Source organism: Podarcis liolepis, assembly GCF_965112155.1.
Source record: "Podarcis liolepis genome assembly, chromosome: 8".
NCBI classification, from domain to species: Eukaryota; Metazoa; Chordata; class Lepidosauria; order Squamata; family Lacertidae; genus Podarcis; species Podarcis liolepis.
This window is the reverse complement of record NC_139560.1, coordinates 628,022-649,717: the sequence shown is the minus strand read 5'-3', so window position 1 is coordinate 649,717 and position 21,696 is coordinate 628,022. Positions and strand designations below refer to the sequence as shown.

General features: G+C 59.2%; 1 protein-coding gene across 1 annotated transcript; it reads left to right on the top strand.

Moving 5' to 3' along the window:
• The first annotated feature begins 41 nt into the window (after positions 1 to 41).
• On the top strand, positions 42 to 21,449 carry OPLAH (5-oxoprolinase, ATP-hydrolysing). The gene is made up of 26 exons (XM_083518250.1): positions 42 to 859; positions 1,610 to 1,801; positions 3,540 to 3,648; positions 3,795 to 3,918; positions 5,635 to 5,830; positions 6,045 to 6,210; positions 6,708 to 6,846; positions 7,390 to 7,457; positions 7,557 to 7,810; positions 9,371 to 9,483; positions 9,592 to 9,762; positions 9,971 to 10,108; positions 10,231 to 10,369; positions 11,494 to 11,606; positions 11,765 to 11,916; positions 12,139 to 12,299; positions 14,517 to 14,618; positions 14,892 to 15,066; positions 15,200 to 15,384; positions 16,772 to 16,918; positions 17,746 to 17,880; positions 18,240 to 18,389; positions 19,319 to 19,476; positions 19,886 to 20,046; positions 20,282 to 20,379; positions 20,545 to 21,449. The coding sequence occupies exons 1-26, from the start codon at positions 692 to 694 to the stop codon at positions 20,698 to 20,700; spliced, it is 3,870 nt and encodes a 1,289-aa protein (XP_083374376.1). The 5' UTR covers positions 42 to 691; the 3' UTR covers positions 20,701 to 21,449.
• Positions 21,450 to 21,696: the final 247 nt, after the last annotated feature.

Sequence of the window (21,696 nt, the reverse complement as noted above, 5' to 3'; positions counted from 1 at the left end):
GCCGGAGAAGGAGGAGGAGGAGGAGGAAGCCCGGCCCCGCTCCGCCCCTCGACGCCGCCGGCCGCGCCCCCTCCGCCGCCGCCGCCACGCGGGGCGCCAAACGCCTCCGAGGGTTGCGCGCCCCCCAACGAGCCGGGAAGTGGGATCGGGGGTTGACCCGGCCAGGAAACGGCTTGGAGCTGAGACGGGGGTGGCCACCGGCGCCTGAAGTTTCTGCCGGGCGCCCCCCGTCGGGGCGGGGACACGAAACGCCTTTCAGGGCACCAACTCTCTCGGCCCGTCGGGGGGAGTTTTGAAGGGGCGCCGGGAGCCTCCTGGCCCCGCTCGGGTTCGCAGGAGGGAGCGGGGCTGGGGGTCTCGCGTCCCGGGACGGCAGTTGCACGACTGTTCGACCGGGGGTGAGGCGCCCCCCCCCGCCTCGCCAGCGCCCCCTTCCCTTCCCGGCGCGAACCCGTCCAACCAGTCAGGCGGGGCGCCGAGCCGGCCCCTCCCGCGGCAGGAGGAGCTTCCCGAGCGGAGGTCTCGGCCGGGGGCGCGCCGTCGAGCCAGTCCGCGTCTCCTCCCGCGCCGGACTCTGCCGGGGACCCCGTGAGGCGCTCAAGCCGGGCTGCGGGGACCCCGGGGTTTCTGCCCCCTCCCTCGGCCGTCCCTTCGATCCCCGTCGCCTCCGCTCCCTTCTCCCCGTCGGGCCATGGCTGCGCCCGGCAAGTTCCAGTTCGCCATCGACCGCGGCGGCACCTTCACGGACGTCTTCGCCCGCTGCCCCGGAGGGAGGGCGCGCGTCCTGAAGCTGCTCTCCGAGGACCCGGCCAACTACCGCGACGCGCCCACCGAGGGCATCCGGCGCCTCCTGGAGGAGGTGAGGCGGCGGCGGGCCGGGAAAGCCCTCGGGGCGCCGGGCAAGGACGCGCCTTCGGGTTGCCTCTGCCAAGAAAGCGCAGCAGCAGCAGCAGCAGGAAAGGATTGTGGCCCGGAGGAAGCAGGAGCCCTTGCAAGCCCTTGGGCAAGGAGAGGCGGCCCTGGAGAGCCCCCCAGCCCTACTGTGAGGCTAGTTGAAGCCCCCCAGCCCCAGGCAAAGGGGAGGGCCTCGCAGAGGGCGACCAGGATGCCCAGCAGCTCTTCCAGCAGTTGGGGTGCCATCCTAGAAAAGGCCCTGCTCCCTGCCCACCTGAGGGCACCTGGAGGAAGCCCCTGAAGACCATCTCAGCTGCTAGACGGGGGTCTTAAAGAGGGGTTTTAAAGGCAACCCTTGGATGGGTGCCAGGCCCCCTGGAGAGCCACCTGCTGCCAGTCAGTGTAAGGCACTGGTGTAAGGCACTGCTGTGTGTTCCCTGTGTGGGGAGTCGGAGCCATGGGTCTGGACAGCAGTGCCCTGGTGGGCAGGTGGGTGTCCTCCTGGGGGGCTGGAGGGGGCTGGTTCTTTGCTTCTCAGAGCAGGAGTGCCCCTTAGGAGCTTAGTCCAAAATATGACAGGAGCACCTTGCAAATCATTATGCGCAAGGGCTCTGCCTACCAGGAAAGGCTGTGCAGGAGCTTTTCCTGTCCTCTTGTCCTGTGTGTGTGTTCAGCCTGGCAGGCCGTGACCGACGCTTTGCTCCCCCCCCCCCAGGAATGCGGCGTCCCCTTCCCCAAAGACCAGCCCCTGGACACCTCGCGCATCGAGTGGATCCGCATGGGCACCACGGTGGCCACCAACGCCCTTCTGGAGCGCAAGGGGGAGCGCCTGGCCCTGCTCATCACCAAAGGCTTCAGGGACCTGCTGCACATTGGCAACCAGGCGCGGCCGCACATCTTTGACCTGGTCAGTGCCGGGTCTCCCCCCCTCCCGCCCCTCCTTCCTCTGTGTTCAACAGGAGAGGGGGCTTGGCCGTCCCCTTCTGCCCTCAAGAGGCAGCCGTCTGGACTCCAGCCTGTGCCAGCCAGTGCCACCTTCCTGGGCAGCCTGCGGGGTGGGCGGGTGCTGTGCCACTCTTGGGATTGGTTGGCAGCGTGGAGCGTTCCTGCTGGCTGGGCATGGAGGGGGCATGTGGGAACAGCTTAGAGGTCCCGCCGCAGAGCCGACTGGGCAGCCAGCCAGCTGGGAAAGGGGGGGCTTTGCTCCTGGTTTCCATGGAGGCTGGAGAAGGTGCTTTCCTGGCAGGCTGGGGGGGGGGGAGCAGAGACGGCTGCCATGTGCTGGTGCCCCCACCCCTGGCTGCCTTGAGCATCTTCCTCCCTCCCTGCCACCCCAATCACTGCTGCTCACTCTGGCTGGGCCCTCCTTCTCCCGAGGGCAAGTGGAGCAGCACATTTTTCACGGCTGGGCTTGCCCTCAAATGCCCTAAATTCTTCTTGTGCCGAGGGGGGGGGACCAAGGAAACAGGATAGAATCATGAACTTGCAGAGTTGCAGGAAGAATCTCTGAAGGACAGCCATAGCCATAGGGGAAGGGCCAGAGCTAAGTAGCAGAGCATCTTCCCTGCATTGATCCCACACGTCTCCAGGTGGGTCTGGGAGAGACCTCTGGAGAGGGGCTGCCAGCCAGAGTAGGCAACACTGAACTAGATGGACCAACAGCCTGGCACAGTTTCCTATGCTCTTACCTTGGTCGCTGACGGGATGCCAGCGCATGAAAGCTCTGCTCAGAGATCTGCTCTGGTTGCTGATTGCTCCTGAGCCAAGTTCAAGGTTTTGCTTTTCATTCACGCGGCCAGCTTGCGCTTGAGGGGCTGCCTTGCCCACCTGGCAGCTTTGCCCTGGGGAGCCAGGCCTCCTGCAAGCACCACCCGATGTGGCTCCACGGAGGAGGCTGACCTGCGCTTGGCATTCTGGTTACACGCACAGGAACATGTTGCAGGGAGCGGCGGCAGCCGTGTGTGGCACCAAACCCAACATGTTTATGACGGCGGAGTCCCCCCCAGCAGATGGAGGAGGAGCCAGTGGTTGTGATCCCAGGGTTGCGGGGGTTGGACTAGATGACCCACGGGGCCCCTTCTGAATCTGCATTTCTGTGGTTCTGTGAAAGGGGTGCAGATCCCTCTCCCCACCTGCGAGTGAGGGTGTCCATCCCAATAATAATAATAATAATAATAATAATAATAATAATAATAATAATAATAAATTATTTATACCCTGCCCATCTGGCTGGGTTTCCCCAGCCACTCTGGGTGGCTTCCAACAGAATATTAAAATACAATAGCCTATTAAACATTAGAAGCTTCCCTAAACAGGGCTGCCTTCAGATGTCTTCTAAACGTCAGATAGTTGTTTATTCCCTTGACATGATGGGAGGGCGTTCCACAGGGCGGGTGCCACTACCGAGAAGGCCCTCTGCCTGGTTCCTTGTAGCCTTGCTTCTCGCAGGGAGGGAACCGCCAGAAGGCCCTCGGCGCTGGACCTCAGTGTCCGGGCAGAACGATGGGGGTGGAGATGCTCCTTCAGGTATACTGGATCGAGGCCGTTTAGGGCTTTAAAGGTCAGCACCAGCACTTTGAATTGGGCTCAGAAACATACAGTGATCTGCCTGTGACCCCCCCCTGCCACCCCCTCCTTCTCCCCAGGCCGTCTCCATGCCAGACCTGCTGTACGAGGCCGTCCTGGAGGTGGACGAGCGCCTGGTCCTCCATCGTGAGGGATGCCAGCTCTACGGCTCAGCCCCCAAAGTCACAGGTGGGAGCTCCTGCCCAGGCAGGGGCACTGCTGCCTCCATCTGCCCCAGAGGGCTGGCTCCGTGGGGCTGTGTGAGGCTGATGCAGGGAGGGTCTCCCAGACAGGGGTTCACCTGGAGGTTCTCTTCCTCTCCTCCCCCCCCCCAGGTTTGACAGGGGAGTCCCTCGTGGTGCTCCGGCCGTTGGACCTGGATGCCCTGCGAGGGCAGCTGGAGGGGTTGTTGGCGCAGGGCATCCGCAGCCTGGCAGTGGTCCTTCTGCACTCCTACATGTGAGTTCTGCTCCCGAGGTGGGAGGAAGTCTTGCGCTGTGGGTTGAGGGTGTGGGGCTGCCTATAATAATATGATCATAATTTATTATTTATACCCCACCCATCTGGCTGGGTTTCCCCAGCCACTCTAGGCCCAACAGATTAAAAACAGAATAAAACATCAGACGTTAAAAACTTCCCTAAACAGGGCTGCCTTCAGATCTCTTCTAAGAGTCTGTTTCCTTGACATCTGGTGGGAGGGCATTCCACAGGGCAGGTGCCACTACCAAGAAGGCCCTCTGCCTGGTTCCCTGTAGCCTCACTTCTCGCAGGGAGGGAACTGCCAGAAGGCCCTCGGAGCTGGACCTCAGTGTCCGGGCAGAACGATGGGGGTGGAGACACTCCTTCAGGTCTACTGGGCTGAGGCCATTTAGGGCTTTAAAGGTCAGCACTAACACTTTGAATTGTGCTTGGAAACATACTGGGAGCCAATGTAGGTCTTTCAGGACCGGTGTTATGTGGTTTCGGCAGCCGCTCCCAGTCACCAGTCTAGCTGCCGCATTCTGGATTAGTTGTAGTTTCCTGGTCACCTTCAAAGGTAGCCCTACATAGAGCGCATTGCAGTAGTTCAAGCGGGAGATAACCAGAGCATGCACCACTCTGGTGAGACAGTCTGTGGGCAGGTAGGGTCTCATCCTGCATACCAGATGGAGCTGGCAGACAGCTGCCCTGGACACAGCCTAGTTCCTCTCCAGCCCCAGAGCCTTGATTCGCAGCCCACATCCAGTCCTTTGCCAGCAGAAACCGGCAGGCAGGCCAGCTAGGCAGCCTCAGCGGAAAAGGAAGTGCAGTCGTGGAACTGCAGAGCTGGAAGGGATCTCAAGGATCACCTGACCCCCTGCAAGGCAGGAATCTTTTACTTGGGGCTCGGACCCATAGCCCTGAGATTAGAAGTCTTGTGCTGAGCTGTGTTTACGTTGGCAAACAGCGGAAAAGCTGAATGTTGGAAGATTCAGGGCAGAGAAAGTCTTCACGCAGCGCAGAGTCCGACTCTGGAACTTGGTCCTGCAGGAGGGATGAGAGGAGGATGGGCCCGATTCATGGAGGAGGAGGAGGCTTTGCAGAGCGCCCAGCCGGGATGGTGATGCTCTGCCCCCTGGTCTGAGGCTGGCGGGCTTGTGAATCCCAGTTGCTGGAAACCAAGGAGCTGAGAGCTGCTCTTGGGCTCGAATTCTGCTGGTTTCCCTGTGGGGCGAGGAGGAGACTGGGGCTGGATGGGCCCCCTTTGGCCTGATCCAGACCAGAGCCCCCGAGGAAGCGGCAGCCAAGACAGTGAGGCAGCTTCAGAAGAAAAGCAGGGGCTGCTCCGTAACAAATAATAATAATAATAATAATAATAATAATAATAATAATAATAATTATTTTTATTTATACCCCACCCTCCCTGCCCAAAGTCGGGCTCAGGGAGGCTAACACCAGTAAAATTATAGTTAAAAACATAATAGGGGGAAAACCAATTTAAAATACAGGTTAAAATGCAATTTAAAATGCAGCCTCATTTTAAAAGTAGCCCATAGATCAAAACCATCAGGGGAGGGAAACCTAAGGGTCAGACTGAGTCCAAGCCAAAGGCCAGGCGGAACAGCTCCATCTTGCAGGCCCTGCGGAAAGATGTCAAGTGTCGCGTTGGCGCCCAGGGCGGAGCGTGACCAGCACTGAGCATCTCCTCCCCCGCAGGTGGCCGGAGCACGAGCGTCAGGTGGGGCGCCTGGCGAAGGAGCTGGGCTTCCAGCAGGTCTCCCTCTCCTCCCAGGTGATGCCCATGGTGCGGGCAGTGCCCCGGGGCCACACGGCCTGCGCAGACGCCTACCTCACGCCCTGCATCCACCGCTACCTGAGCAGCTTCCGGGACGGCTTCGCTCAGCAGCTCCAGGTGGGAAACGGGGGGGGGGGGACTTGTCCGGGGAGACCTGGGTTCAAGTCACGCCTCTGGCAAGCTCCCTCCCTCTCTCTCTCTCTGGAAAACAGAGAGGGGGGGTCTGCTTTGCTCCCAGTCTCCCTGGGGGCATCACAGCAGAGGGGGGCACCCTTAGGGCACCGCCAGATGGGGCGACCTCAGCCTGGTCTACCCTGGCCTCTCTCTGCAGGGCGTCCCGGTCATGTTCATGCGCTCCGACGGGGGCCTGACCCCCATGGAGGCCTTCAGCGGCTCCCGCGCCATCCTCTCTGGCCCAGCAGGGGGCGTCGTGGGCTATGCCGTCACCACCTACCGCCGGGAAGATGGACAGCCTGTCATTGGCTTTGACATGGGAGGTAAGAGGGACCGCGGGGCGTGGAGAGGACACCCAGCACCCTTTTTAAATGTGGCTCTTTTTGAGGGGGAGCCTTATTGGGTTTTTGTTTTCATTTTGACTTTATACACAGTCACACCTCGGGTTACAGCTGCTTCAGGTTGTCTTCTTTAGGGTTGCGGACCGCCAAAACCCAGAAGTGCCGGAAGGGGTTACTTCTGGGTTTCTGCGGTTGCACATGCACAGAAGCGCTAAATTACACTTTGTGCATTCGCAGAAGTGCCAAATCGCAACCTGCACATGCGAAGACGCGCCACTGCAGGTTGCGGAGGCTGCGGGTTGCAAACATGCTTCCCGCACAGATGACGTTCACAACCTGAGTGTCTACTGTACTGCGGTCTTTTCTGTGAGACCTGAGAGCTCCCGGCATAGGGTGGTATATAAATTCATTAAATAAATAAAATGAGAAACAGTGTGGGTCTGTTCTGGCGGGTCCCTCACCTGGGGTCTCTCACCCAGGCACCTCCACTGACGTGAGCCGCTACGCCGGGGAGTATGAGCACGTCTTTGAGGCCACGACGGCCGGGGTCAGCATCCAGGCCCCGCAGCTGGACATCAACACCGTGGCGGCTGGAGGGGGCTCGCGGCTCTTCTTCAGGTCGGGCTCACAGCCCCCCACCCCGGGATCTGTGGGGTGCTGCTCCCTCTTCTGGCTGCTGGGACCCTGCCTATCCAGTTGCCTCTGTCCTGTCTTTCTTCAGTGGGGTGGGCGTCCTTGTGACCCCGCGGCCCCCGCCTCCTTTGAGGGCCACTTCCTTGGGGCCCACACCCTGCCTCACTTGTTCCTGCTGCCGGGCTTTCTCTCCCACTCTCCCTGCCTTGAGTTCAGGGCCCCGAGATAAACTGTGGAACTCCCTGCCACAGGAGGGCCACCAACCAGGATGAAAGAGAATTGGACAATTTCATGGAAGAGGAGGGGGCCACACATAGCTCCTAGCCAGGACGGCTCTGCACGGTCTCCTCAGGAGAAGAGGGACGCTCTTGGCTCCAATCCTGCTTGCAGGTTTCCCCTTGGGCTGCTGGACTGGATGGAGCCCTTTGGCCTGATCCGGCAGGCTCTCCTCCTCTGGCCTGGCAGCTCCTTGCGCCCCCCCCCCCAATTAATCTCCTCCTCTCTCTTTTTCTTTTTCTTCCCCTCTAGGTCCGGGCTCTTTGTCGTTGGCCCCGAGTCTGCCGGGGCGCATCCTGGCCCTGCTTGCTACCGGAAGGGTGAGCCGGTCGTGTGGGGCAGGGGGTGGCATTGTGGGGGGGGGGGAACAGGGTGCTGGGGGTGGGTGCCTGACTGCGCCTCTCCCTCTGTGCCCCCAGGGGGTCCCCTGACAGTGACGGACGCCAACCTGTGCCTGGGACGCCTCCTGCCCAGCTACTTCCCCCACATCTTTGGACCCACGGAGAACCTCCCCCTCTCGCCGGAGGCCACCCTGCAGGCCTTTGAGGAGCTGGCCGCCAGGGTCAACGCCTTCCGTGGGGCCAGCCCCCCGCTCAGCGTGGAGGAGGTGGCCATGGGCTTCATCCGCGTGGCCAACGAGGCCATGTGCAGACCCATCCGCGCCCTGACGCAGGTAGGGGCTTGTGCCAAGGCTCGTGGGGCAGAGCCCCCCCCATGCACTGGGGGGGGAAGAGGGGCTTTCTCCTGGCTTACTCTGGGAGCCCCTGAAGGGGCCGCAGAGGGAGCAGAGTGGCCCCAGAGGCCAGTGGGCAGCTGCCGGGTGGGAAGGTGGGAGAGCAGGCCACTTGCGGATCCGGGCAGCCGCCTCGGCCTGCTTCCAGGGATCACAAAGATAGACAAACTTTATTCGCGTTAGCCAACGGCCATAGCAACATAAAACAAGCAATATATACAATTAAAAAGACAACAACGGGTAAAAAGGACAATCAAATAACCAGGATTAGCGTTCAGATAGTGGCCCTTAATCTCATTGCTCCCTCGATCAACCTAGCATCCTTTGCTGTTGTCTGATCATTTTGATCTGATAAAAGAAAGAACAACGTGGCCTCAGATGGGCGGCCTGGGATGGTAAGTAGGAGTGGGGTGATGATCTCATTCCTCAGATCTTTATAAAGGGGGCAGGACAGGAGAACATGAGCCACTTTTTCCAGATTGCCATCTCCACAGGGACAGAGTCGTTTCTCAGTTGGAATCTTTTGGTATCTGCCCTCAAGTACGGCAGAGGGCATCACGTCCAGTCTGGCCAGTGTGAAGGCACCTCTGTATTTTGGGATAGTTCATTTATACAAATATGGTGCCAGGAAATCAAACTGAGAAGGGGGGGAAAGGCATACCAAGGACAGAGTTTCTTTATAATGGCCAGATTGCCCTGTTGCTCTAAGTCCTTTAGCATTTTTGCGTTAATAAAGCCCATCGTGAGAAGCTGATGTGGGTGGAGTCCGCAGGAGAGGGATTTTTGGTGCACAATTTTAGACCGTGCACTTTTATGGGGGTCTTGTGTCAATAAGGGCAGTAGACAGGGTGGATTTAGATTTAGACGGAGCCAATAATGAAGAGTTATTTGCCAGGACCGAGCTTCTACAGAGGGAAGACTTGCCTCCAGTCGTAAGGCTGCATTTGGGACACAAGGTGGTACAGAAAAATTCTGCCTTAAAAATTTGGATTGAACAGTTTCAAGAATGCCAGAATGATTACCCGGCCAAATTTGGGCTTCTTCTAGGGAAGGAAGGTTTCCATTCAGCAGAGAATCAAAGCAGCACGCGGAAGTGATGAGATTGATGGCTTCATCGCTATGCTTTATTTTCTAGCTACGCAGACAGAAAAGAAATCACCCTCTCTCTGTGAGAGCAGAGAGCAACTGGAAAACAAAGGAACAGGAAACCAGTAATGTCACATCCGTCTCCCGTGAGATTTCCAACAACCTGGAATGTCTCTGGAATGTAAACAGAGTCTTGTGACTCTAAGCAGCTGCACAGTGGCAAACAGAAACTAACAGCACCTTCCATGGGGCGGCCCTTGAGATATTTGAAGAAGGGGGTCAGAGCTTCCCTTTCCCGAATCCTGCTGCCTGGGGGCCCTTTCCCTGGCCCCCCTGTGGGAGGTGGGGTGGGGGGAGAGTGCCTGCTCTTTCTCTCTCTCTCTCTGGGCTCCAACGGCCGCTCTGTCCTTCCAGGCTCGGGGCCACGACACGTCCCGCCACATCCTGGCCTGCTTTGGGGGAGCTGGCGGGCAGCACGCCTGTGCCATCGCCCGGGCATTGGGCATGAGCAAGGTCTTCATCCACAAGTAGGTGCCCAGGGAGGGGAGGGGGGTCTCTGGCCCCAGGAACCCTCACTTGACCTGGCAGAGGAAGACCCCCCCTCCGCTCACTCGCTCCCTTCCTCCTCCCCGCAGGCACAGCGGGATCCTGTCCGCCTTTGGCCTGGCTCTGGCGGACGTGGTTCACGAGACGCAGCAGCCCTGCTCCCTGGCCTACGGCCCCGAGGCTTACGCCCAGCTGGACAAGACAGTCGCTGCCCTGGAGGCCAAGTGCGTGCAGGCTCTGGAGGCCCAGGGCTTCGCCAGGTGAGCGCCGCCCCTGCAGGGCGGGACAGGTGCCTGGGGGGAGAAGGCCCTGCAAGCCGCTGTGGGCAACACGGCCCACTGTCAGGGGAAGGCAGAGTCCTGGGGGCTGCATGTGAGAAAGCGGGGCTGGCGTTACATTTGGGGGGAGCTGGGCAAAACAGTCCCCAGGTAGCTGCTTGCTCACTGCCCTCCCCTTGGCCTTCCCCAGATCCCAGATCAGCACGGAGCCCTTCCTGCACCTTCGCTACGAGCGCACGGACTGCGCCCTCATGTGCTCCGCCAAGGGCTACCCGGCCACCGCCCAGTCTTGCCGCAGCGGGGACTTTGGCGCTGCCTTTGCCACCAGGTCAGTGGGCTCCCCTTCCCGCCTGGCACCGCGGCTCGGAAGCGCCCGGCTGCCCCTTTTCTGCAGCGGGGGCCGGGAGATGCTTTGCAGTCGCCCCCCTGAGCCTGCGCTTGGCCCCCCAGGTACCAGCAGGAGTTTGGCTTCACCATCCCCGGCCGAGCCGTCCTGGTGGACGACGTGCGCGTGAGGGGCACGGCCAGCTCCGGGCTGGGCCAGGAAGAGCCGGTGCCGGCCAGTGAGCAGCCCCCCCGCCGGGAAAGGGTAAGGACCCCCCTGCCCCTCTTTCCCAGCCCCTGCCCCCTCCTGGCTGGTTGCCCTTGAGAACCACCCCCTCCTGCTCCGTGCATTTGGGCAATCCTCTCTGAAAGCCGTCTCTGTGGGAGGGAGTTCCGCAGTTTAACTCTGCGCTGTGGCTCCTCCCCTCCTGGCAGCCCCACCTGGCCCAGGGGCTGATGGGAGCTGGAGTCCAGAGCATCCAGGGGGCACTCAGTTGGGGGAGGGAGCTGCAGTCTGAGAAAAGCCCCCTCCCACTTTCAAACGCTCTCTTTCGTCGGAAGGGGACACTTATTTTCAAGGTCACGCAGTTCCTGATACAATATAAATCCTGGCGGACCATCGCAGAGCTGTGGGGCAGGAAGAGGGAGAGCGCAAGGTGCCATTTCTCTGGCAGGATTAGCTCCTGGAGACGTGGGTGACCTTTTTGCAATATAGACGTACCTCAGAAGTCGAACATAATCTGTTCCGGAAGTCTGTTCGAATTCCGAAAAGTTAGGAAACCAAGGGGCGGCTTCCGACTGGTTCCTGATTGCGCAGGTGTGCCGGAAACAATAGCGGTGTCCGCAGCAGATGTTCAGCTTCCCAAAAAACATTCGGAAACTGGAACAATCACTTCCGGTTTCCGATCGTTTGGGAGCTGGAACATTCGGCTCCCAAGGCGTTTCTGAGCCCAGGTACGACCGGATCCAATTGTTTGCAAATACAACAGGCCAGCCTGGGGGAGCCGGCAGGGACCCCCAGAGCCTGTGCTGGGGCTTTGGGAGACGGGCCTGGTGCCCCCCAGACCCCGCTGCCAACAGCTTGGGGCTCTTGCGTTGGACTCTGCAGGCTCTGTCCTCCTTCCTCTCTGGGTGGGTCAGAGATAAAAAAGGAATGTTTTCTGCCACACCGCTCTTTGCTTCCGGAAAGCAGCTTAAATTCCTAGGCTCCCTTACTCCTCATTTCCAAGGCTGAAAGTTGCTTTTGGTGGTGCAACTCACCCTGGGACTCCGGGTGGAGGGGGGGGCAATAAATTAGAATAATAGAATTGCAATGCAGGAAGCTCAACTGCAACAGTTAAACCAGCAGTCCTTCGTATTAACCTTCCAGCCCCACTGTCTGCCCCCCAGGTGTCCCGCTGCTATTTTGAGGGCGGCTACCTGGACACCAGCGTCTACCTGCTGGAGGAGCTCACCTGGGGCCACTCCATCCCTGGTCCCAGCATCATCATTGACAAGAACAGGTGAGGGGGGGGGCTTCATCCCTGCCCTGCAATGAGTCCATGAGCCTTTGGCACTGGCTGGCTGTGGGGCACCCAGAGTGGGGGCTCCTTCCAAGGAGAGGCGGGAGGGGGGTTGGGGCAGGAGGAGACACACTACAACCTCTGTGCCCCCCGCCCAGCACCATCCTGGTGGAGCCCGGCTGCATGGCCTCCGTGACCCGACTCGGAGACATCTGCATCGCTGTGGGTTCCGGGTCAGAGCGCCCCGTCGGCCCCCAGATAGACCCCATCCAACTCTCCATCTTCTCCCATCGCTTCATGAGCATTGCAGGTGAGTGAGGGGCGTGCTCTGCCCGGGGGGGGGGGGCTAGGAGAGTGTCTCCTTGGAGACGATTCCTGGCGGGGGCAGAATCATAATAATACTGTAATAATAATAATTAATAGTAATAGTTTTATTACTTATACCCCGCCCATCTGGCTGGGTTTTCCCAGCCGCTCTTTGTGGCTCCCAACAGAATATTAAAAACCCTGACCCTCCCCCCCCCCCCCACAGAGCAGATGGGGCGCATCCTGCAGCGCACGGCCATCTCCACCAACATCAAGGAGAGGCTGGATTTCTCCTGCGCCCTCTTTGGCCCCGATGGGGGGCTGGTCTCCAATGCGCCCCACATCCCGGTCCACCTGGGCGCCATGCAGGAGACGGTGCAGTTTCAGGTAAGCCCCCCCCCCCGACTTCCACAAGGTGACTCTGCGAAGCTGCACCCAAGCCAGGGAGGGGGCCACGGCGCCCGGCTCCCCCCTTTCTATCCATAACCCTATATGTATTTTCATATATGGCCTTGACTTGCCATGGGCTTGGGCCCCAGTGCAGCCTCTCTTGGTCTTTTTTTTTTTTTAAAAAAATTATACTTTCCAGATATCTACATTTCACTTATTTTACATTCATTTTGACATTTTAGAACTTGATCTCCTTCCCCCTCTTTCTGCGGTTCCTTAGATTTATTTTTAATATCTTCTGCACATCCAAACTGAACATTTATTAATTATATACACACACACACACACACACACACACACACACACACACACACACTCTTATATACCGTATTTTTCGCCCTATAGGGTGCACCAGCCCATAGAGCGCACTTATTATTTTTTTTTGGGGGGGGGGAATTAAGAAAAAAAAAATATTCCCTCCCCCCCCGAGCCCCAAAGAGCAAAGAAGCCATGACAGCGAGCGAGATGGATCCCACTAGCTGTCCTGGCTTCGTTTTTAGCCTCAGGGCTGGGGGTCCGGGAGTGAAGGCGAGGTTGTACTGAACCTCGCCATCGCTCCCAGAGCTTGCGGGGCTGGGGGCGGGGGAAGCCTGAGCTTCCCCCGACCCCAGCCCTCAGAACAGGCTGTTGCCCACAAGCCTTGTGAGCCCGGCGGGAACTCCCGCCGGGCTCGCAAGGCTTGCGGACATCTGCGCGAAGCACAGGGGGCGCTCCAGAGTGCGCCCCATGCTTCGGGCTGCAGGCTGCTGCCCGCAAGCCTTGGGAGCCCGGCGGGCTTGTGGATAGCTTCCTAAAACCTGGAGAGTGAGAGGGGTCGGTGCGCACCGACGCCTCTCGCTCTCCAGGCTTCAGCGAAAGCCTGCATTCGCCCCATAGGACGCACACACATTTCCCCTTCATTTTTGGAGGGGGAAAAGTGCGTCCTATGTTAACGGAAAAATCTGAGGGCTCCCTTGGACAAAATAAAGACACCAACCAGGATAACTTGGAGCAAAACAGCAGCCTGTAGGCTTGGCCTTTATTGAACTGTTGCAACAGGGTATTCCCCTCACTTGCAGGAGAGAGGAAAGACCCAGAAAAATGGTGTGCAAGACCTTATAAAAACTTTTGAAATTCCCATCCTCTAGGTCAAGCCCACCCCCAGAAACACCATGCATACACTACAGAAAGGAGGGGTTGAGGGAGGAGTTGTGGTGGTAACCTGAGTGTCCTGTCACCTGGCTGGTTCCCCCTTTCCCCCTGCCCATGAGTACTTTCCAGGTGACAGAGGGGAGTTTGCAGTTTCCTGCCCCCAGAGGGAAGAGCTGATCATTGTCCTTTGTTCCAGTCCGTGCTGAATCCACTCTCATATGCAAGTTCTTCTGTCTAGGACCATCAGGGTTGGCATAGCAACTGGGCAGGGCTCCTGTGGATGTGCTGGTATGCTCAAGGGATTATGGCTGACCAGAACCAAGCCACCCCCCTTTGATAGTCCTTGTCATATGGAGTAAAATAAAATGGAACAGTGCAAATCCGATGTATGGTTGATTTTCTATGAATTTATAACAGAAGCGTAGCGTATGTAGTGTGTAAGTGTGTGTGTGAAGTTTGTACAAACTGAATGATTGGGGGGGGGTTCCCTGCTACACTATAGGGCAAAAAATACGGTAGCTGCTCTTATATAGCTGCAGCTGACATTGCTTTTATCTGTTTATAACTTATCTGCAAATATTCAATAAACCATTTCCATTCTTTTATAAAATGTTTGTTATCTTGATTTCTTATTCTTCTGGTGAGTTTTGCCGTTTCTGCATATTCCATTCTTCCTTTCCTGGGACTCCCACAAATGGGAAAATGGAAAGTGTCCTTCTCTCTCTTATTCTTTATCCCCTTTGAATCCCGCCTTTCCTCCAAGGAGCTCAATGTAGAGCCGCTGGTTCCCCCAGGCCATGACGGTCGGGTGGGGATTTGAACCCAGTCCATAGCCCAGCACCCTGACCACTAGGTCACACTGCCTGGATGGAGCAGCTGGACTCTACTGGTGGCCAGAGCTCCCTCCTCCAGGTCAGCCGTCTTGGGACTTCAGGACTCAGGGGCCGGAGGAACTGCCCCTTTTGGCCCTGGGGAGCCCCTGCTTCCCTCCCCCTCCCGTTCTCTTTCCTGCTGCCCTTCCAGATCCGGAACCTGGGCTCCGACCTCCACGAGGGGGACGTTCTCCTCAGCAACCACCCTTGCGCGGGGGGCAGCCACCTGCCGGACCTGACCGTCATCACCCCTGTGAGTTGGGGTCTCCTGGTGGGCAGGGGTCCCAGGGGCGCAGCCTGGCCTGGCATCTCTGCCCTGGCAGACCGACAGCCGTGCCCGGGTGTGTGGCTTGGGCCCCTTCAGGACTGGGGAGGGTTGGGGTGCCCAGTGCCCTTGGCGCTGGGGGGTGGCAGTCCCAGGAGCTCCCCCCGTTGCCCTGTGGCTCCTGCCATCCCTGCCCCACGGCCCTGCCCCATGCCCGCTCCCCATGGACCAAGCCTGCTCCCTTCTTCTGCCCCCTCGCAGGTCTTCTGGCCAGGAGAGGCCAGGCCGGTCTTCTTTGTGGCCAGCCGGGGGCACCATGCGGACATTGGGGGGATCACGCCGGGCTCCATGCCCCCCCACTCCCGCTCCCTCCAGGAGGAGGGGGCCGTCTTCATTTCCTTCAAGCTGGTCAAGGACGGCGTCTTCCAGGAGGAGGGTATGTGGGGGCTGCTGGATGAGCCAAGGAGGGAGAGAATCAAGGGGTCTCTCTGCCCACCGGTGGCCTTTGACCTTCCCTGCCCCGCCAGCTGTGCTGGGGGGCTCACCTGCCTCCCCTGTTCCCCCCACAGCCGTCACGGAGGCCCTGATGGCTCCCGCCCGATTCCCCGGCAGCAGCGGCACGCGCAACCTGCAGGACAACCTCTCTGACCTTCGCGCTCAGGTGGCAGCCAATCAGAAGGGGATCCAGCTGGTGAATGAGCTGATTGGTCAGTACGGCTTAGAAGTGGTGCAGGCCTACATGGCTCACATCCAGGTGAGAGGGAAGACCGCAGGGGGGGCCGGGGGGCTTTAAATCAGCCCTTGAAAATGAGAGAGGCTTTTAGGAGTGGACAGCCTCTGATCGTTGCTGGGAGGGGCCCTGAGGGTCATCCAGCCCAACCCTCTGCAAGGCAGCAGTTGCGACTGAAGAATCCCTGAGGGATGGCGGAACAACCTCGGATGGGGGTATTATTGTAAACTGGAGGGACGGAGCCATCCGTTTCCTTTGCAGATCCAGGGCTGGAAGCAGCAGCCTCTCTCTCCCCCCCCCCCCCCGCCCCGCACATGGTCCTCTGTTGTGAATTCTCCGCGGCGCTTTAGCTCAGAGTTCCAGGTTCTTCAGTGCAGTGCAGTATATTTATTGTGAGCTATAGATACACAAATATATACAATAATCTACGGGCTGTAATACATGAGCAGTTCATACAGTCAAACAGAGGCTGCATAAGAATAAGAATAAGAATAAGAATAAGAATATTTTATTTATATCCCACCCTCCCCAGCCAAAGCCGGGCTTAGAGCGGCTAACAACAATAAAAGTAACACAGCATTCTAAAATCAATTCATTCTAAAATCAATTCAGAATCAAATTCATGGCAACCATTGGGCTAGAGTTCTGTGAGGCTTACAGAAGGAGAGAGGGGGTCAGACTGCGCCTTGGCCAAAGGCCTGGTGGAACAGCTCCGTCTTGCAGGCCCTGCGGAAAGACGTCAAGTCCCGCAGGGCCCTGGTCTTAAGGCAAATAGGCAAATAGGAAGACCTTTCTATCTCTCTCTCTCTCTCTCTCTCTGACCACACTCTTCTACACCACCACTTACTGCTGGACAGGTTTCCCTTTTAAACCCATGACAGCCAATCAACTGACGGCACATTACTGCAAATCTTTCTGACCCTGCACTTGCATAGAAAGTATTGCAGGCCGATTGCATCAGCCACTTGCATCAGCTTGCAGACTCAAGCCTGCAGACTTACTATCTCACACAGCATTCTGTGAATCCCGACATCCTTGCATGTTGGTCTGCATCCCAAACTCCCACCTTGGAATCCTATTAGAAGTGTGCAATAACACCCTGAGGGTCTTCCTTAATCCTTGGGGTTATATGTGTGTATAATTTCACGTATTTCAACCCAAACCTTTCCAGAGCAGCCCTCAGTGTAAAATGGAAAGCCAGAGGAATGTTACAGATGCCACTAGACGGTTGTCACAAAACACCCAGACGCCTCCCCAGTTCCGCCGTGGGCGCAGGTTGGAGAGCGTGGTGGGCGGAGGAGTCTGCTGGACTCGGGTGGGCAAGTGGGCAGGGGGAGAGAGACCTGCAGGGCCGCCCCCCAAGTCTCTGCTGTCCTTTGTGCCCCTCCCCATTGGCTCTCCCCCCCTTCAGGCCAACGCAGAAGTGGCCGTGCAAGACATGCTGAAGGACTTTGCTGCCCGCCAGGGGGAGCCGGGACGCCCCCTGCAGGTGGAGGCGGAGGACTTCCTGGACGATGGCTCCCCCATTCGCCTGAAGGTGACGGTGGATCCCCAGCAGGTGAGCGCAGGTGGCTCAGGGGGGTGCTGTGTCTCCTCACCTCCAGAAGGAGATTTGTTGAGTTGAGAAAAGTTCAGGAAAGGGCAGCCAAAAGGATCAAGCAGGGGATGGATGGAAGAAAGGCGGCAGCCTTTGGGACCTTGTAGTTTCGAGAGAAGGGGGGCAAGAGGAGGCAGGGGGAAAGTTTGTCAAATGATGGAGAGAGGAAAGCTTTGTTAGGATATAGTTCCGTTCCACCTTAAGAGGAACAGGCATGACTGTTGTGTGTCACATGCCTGTTTACTTCCAGCACAGGCTTGCTGGGAACTTCCGTTTTGTGTATTTTGCTGTTTTGCTGGACACAAAGGGAAGCAGACATGTTTTTTCCTTTGTTCCTGAACTATGCTGAATAAATGCTATAAATATGCTTACCCATGACTCTGTCCGCCACTTCCGTTGTGAGAAGATTTATTCACTCTGCTGATAGAGCGTGCCGAGTCTCTAAACGTATCTGAGGCTCGTGTCGCTGTTTGATGCTGTTCCAAGGGAGACCGGTGTTCGCCCGGCTGCCGGCTGGTGACTGGAGCCATCTAGGGGCCTGCCTGATGCCCCCGTCTCCCCGGCAGCATCCCAACAAGCTTTTCTCTCTCTCTCTCTCGTAACGCTCAGACTTGTGGACAATCAGGGGAGATGACTGTTGGGAAATTCAGAACAGAGAAGAGAAAGTCCTTTGTCTAGCACAGAGTTCAGCTGTGGAACTCCCTGCCACAGGAGGCAGTGGGGCGGGGGGCCGGGACCCCTACCTCTCCCCCTTTCCTCCCCCAGCCTCCTCTCTTCTCCCCCCGCAGGGCACGGCTGTCTTTGACTTCCGGGGCTCCGGCCACGAGGTCTACGGCAACTGCAACGCCCCTCGCGCCATCACCCTCTCGGCCCTCATCTACTGCCTGCGCTGCATGGTGGGCCAGGAGATCCCCCTCAACCAGGTAGGGCAGGGGGAGGAGAGTGGCCCCTGGGGGGGGTCCCGCCTCCCCCTAGCGGAAAGGAGTGGGGAGGAGCCCTGCCCTCAGAGGAGCCTTCCAGCCCCAGGAGAGGGAAGGCCCCACTCAAAAGACGGGGATCCTGAGCCCCTTGGGGGGAGGCAGTGTGGCGTAGTGGTCAGAGTGCTGGACTGGGGCCAAAGGGCAGGTGGTGAGGAGCTTCCCTTCCCTCCCACTGGCCCTGCTGGCTGCTGGGAGTTGGAGTCCATCCCTGCCTGGGGCCCCCATAGTCGCCCCCCCCGTCTCCTTGGGGTTTGCCCTCTTGGCCAGGCTGGTCCTTGGCATCCCTCCCTCCCTCCCCGCAGGGTTGCCTGGCACCCGTGCAGATCCTCATCCCCAAAGGCTCCCTGCTGGACCCCTCCCCGGACGCAGCCGTGGTCGGGGGCAACGTCCTGACCTCCCAGAGGGTGGTCGATGTCATCTTCCGGGCCTTTGAGGCCTGCGCAGCTTCTCAGGTGAGAGGGGGCAGGTGAGGGTGAGCCGAGCTGGGGTGGTCCTAAGAGGGCGAGGTGGGGGCTCTCCAGCTGAAGGGGGAAGGGGACCGCCATGGGCTGGCCCAGCCTCAGCCAGCCGCAGGGAACCTGTGGCCTCTGTCCCAGTGGAGCCGGACTCTGGCTCCCAGCAGCTCCTGCAGCCAGCCTGGCAGACGGTCGGGGAAGTAGGGGTGGGTGGGACTCGTGGAATCATAGACTCGTAGACTTGGAAGGGATCCCAAAGGTCATCCAGCCCAACCCTTGTAACGCAGGAGTCGCAGCTCAAGCATCCCTGATCCACTCAGATGCAGCAACAATGAGCTCCTCTCCTCTGGGCTGGGGGCCTTGAGACTTCCGGGGCCCTTCGCTCTGCAGGGCCCCTCCTGTTGTGGCAGGGGGAGGTTGGGGGGGTCGTTTCCTCACCCCAACTTGGCTGTGGGTGCAGCAATGGGTTGAGGCCGCCCACGGCAACGTCACAAGCCGCTCTCTTGGATTTGGTTTGCTGGATGGATTATAGTTCCAGGCCGCTTCTCACGGAAATGAAGGCCACAGCAGCTTGCAAATAGTAAATAAAATTATAGAACGTAATGGAACACCACAAATACAACAGAAATCATATAGAATCATTAAGAAGTCGTCAGCGAAACAATTGTTAAGAAAGCAACAACTGAAAAATAATCTAAAAGTTAAAGGAAAAGCCCCACTTTCTTTACCCCGTGACCTTCCCTGCCCCTCATAAAGGGGGGGTCATTGCCCTGTCTGCTCCCCAGAGCCTCCCCTGGCTGATGGGGGGGGGCTGAGCGTGGCTCCCGTTTCCCATCATCCCCTGGGAAGATGTTGGGGGCTGCTGGGGGCCTTGGCCCCTGGGAGTCTGGGGAGGCGTCTTCCTCATGGCCCCTCCCTCTCCCCAGGGCTGCATGAACAACGTCACCTTTGGCAACGAGCGCATCGGCTACTACGAGACGGTGGCTGGTGGGTGTGGGGCAGGGCCCCACTGGCACGGCCGCAGTGGGGTGCACAGCCACATGACCAACACCCGCATCACGGACCCCGAGATCTTGGAGAAGCGGTGGGTGCTTTCTGGGAGGGTGGGGGGCCTCCAGGGGTCTGGGGGGAGGAGGGGGGACCAGGGTGGGCTCCGTCTCCTTTCCCGGGCATCTAGCCGAGCCCCCTGGGAGGCTCACTCTGGGATGACCTGCCGTGTGGATCACAGAAGGGCGCCCCCAAGGGTTCTCTAGTCTGACCCCTGCAAGGCAAGAGCCACAGCAAAGACCTGGGCTGTTGCTGTGCCCCCAGACCCACAGGACGCTCCATAAGTTTGGGGCTTCCATTCCTGTGAGCTGTGGGAGTTATAGTTCGAAACCTTTGTAGGGTTCCTCTCAGCCCCCATCTCTGCAGCCCCTCACCCTTTTTTTAGGGGGGCAGATTTTGTGGCATTTCCTGAATGACCCCCCACCGCTTTCCCTCCCTCCCGCAAGGTATCCAGTGGTCCTGAGGTGTTTTGAGCTGGCCCCGGGCACGGGGGGTGCCGGGCGCTTCCGAGGTGGAGACGGGGTGCGCCGGGAACTGCAGTTCCGGGAGGAGATGGTGCTGTCGGTGCTGAGCGAGAGGCGGGCCTTCCGCCCCTACGGCCTGCAAGGTGAGGGGGCTCCCAGCTCCCATCGCTCGCCCCCCCACTTCCGCCCAGGTTGCTTTGTGGGTGGGGGGCAGAGGGGGTACTTTGTGGGGACAGGGAGCCTTGGCTGAATCTGGGGGGAGGGTTGTGTCATGGGCAGAGAACAGAGGCACCCCCCAAACTCTCCCTGCCTTCTCAGTTTGGCTCTTTGGTACCCCCCCCCTGTAATGACTTTATTCCCCCACCCCACTGATTCCAGGGGGTGAGTCTGGCTCCCCAGGCCTCAACCTGCTGATTCGACAGGATGGCCACACCATCAACCTGGGCGGCAAGACGTCTGTGAAAGTGATGCCTGGGGTAAGGATCCGGTCCGCGCATGCGCACCCCTCCCCCTGCTCCTGGCTCTGGACCCCCAGACCCATCTCGGTTTCCTCGCCTGGCTGCCCCCCAGGGGGACCTTCCCCCCAGCACGGAGTTCCTCCTCTGCCCCACCCCAAACGTCTCCCTTCTCCTTCCCTTCAGGACATCTTCTGCCTGCAGACCCCGGGAGGAGGGGGCTTCGGACCACCTGCCGCCCCCCCGGGACCCCCCAAAGGGCAGGCAGCCCCCCCCAGAGGCTGGCCCTTCCTGGAGCGAGGGAGCCTCTATGACTACCGCCTGGCCCAGGAGAGAGCGTGATGGGCCCCCTCCTCACCAGGGGGTCTGCAGGGGGGCAGTCTCTGTCAGCCGTGGGGCAAGAGGGGGAGTTGAAAGGCTCCCTCCGTGGGGAGCAGGCGTTGCATGCAAGCGGCCTTCAGCGCTCGTCCTGCTCAGGGTAGACCCACTGAACTGAATGAACCTCGGTCAGCCATGCCATGCGCTCCAGGGGGGGCCCCACTCCCCATGTGAGGGGAGAAGAGCTGCACCTGCCACTCCCCTTCTTCCCACCAGGGGGCAGCAAGGCCTGAGGTTTGCCGCTGGGCACCGTAGGCTGGAATGAAGGGAGCAAGAATGCTGCACTTGCCCCCCACAAATTCCTCTCTTCCGGCTTTGGAAAGGGGTGCTCACTGCTTGGCCTTTCCTCCTCCAGCCTTGCTGGCTGCTTTGAGCAGCTGCGCCCCCCCCAGCACCAGGAGGGCCAGCCCCACTTTGTCTGGGGGTCCCAGCAGTACCTCCTTGGCCAAAGCCTTTATATGCCCTCCCCTCTAGGCTTCTGGGAGACCCTCCACTCTCTACCTGGTCCCAAGCCGGGCTCCTCTCTCAACCCCACCACCACCACCGAAACCACTCCAGTGGCCAGCTGTGGGGGCCCCCAAGGCCTCAGGCAGAGTGGGCCCTGCAGTTGGATCCCCTTGGCTCTCCCCTGGGAAGGAGGGTTTTTCGGCTGGGATGATTCTGAGCTTCGCTTCCAAGCCTGGGGGCTGAATAAAGCTGCAACCAGCAAGTTCCCCCGTTTGTGTCGTTTTTGCAGCTGGGGCAGACCAGGTGTTGGGTTGAGGGGGTGCTGCAGAAGGATCCTCGGCCCCTTCCCACATGGGAGGGTCTTTCGTTCCTGCTCTTGACCCCCCCCCCAGACGGGGGCCAGGCTCTCCCGGGGGTTTCACCCTTGGGAGGAGGGGAGGAGGTCAGGGCTAGCATTGCTCTTCCCGGAAAAAGGGTCGACAACGCACCCGAATGGCCTGGACCTGCCTGCCT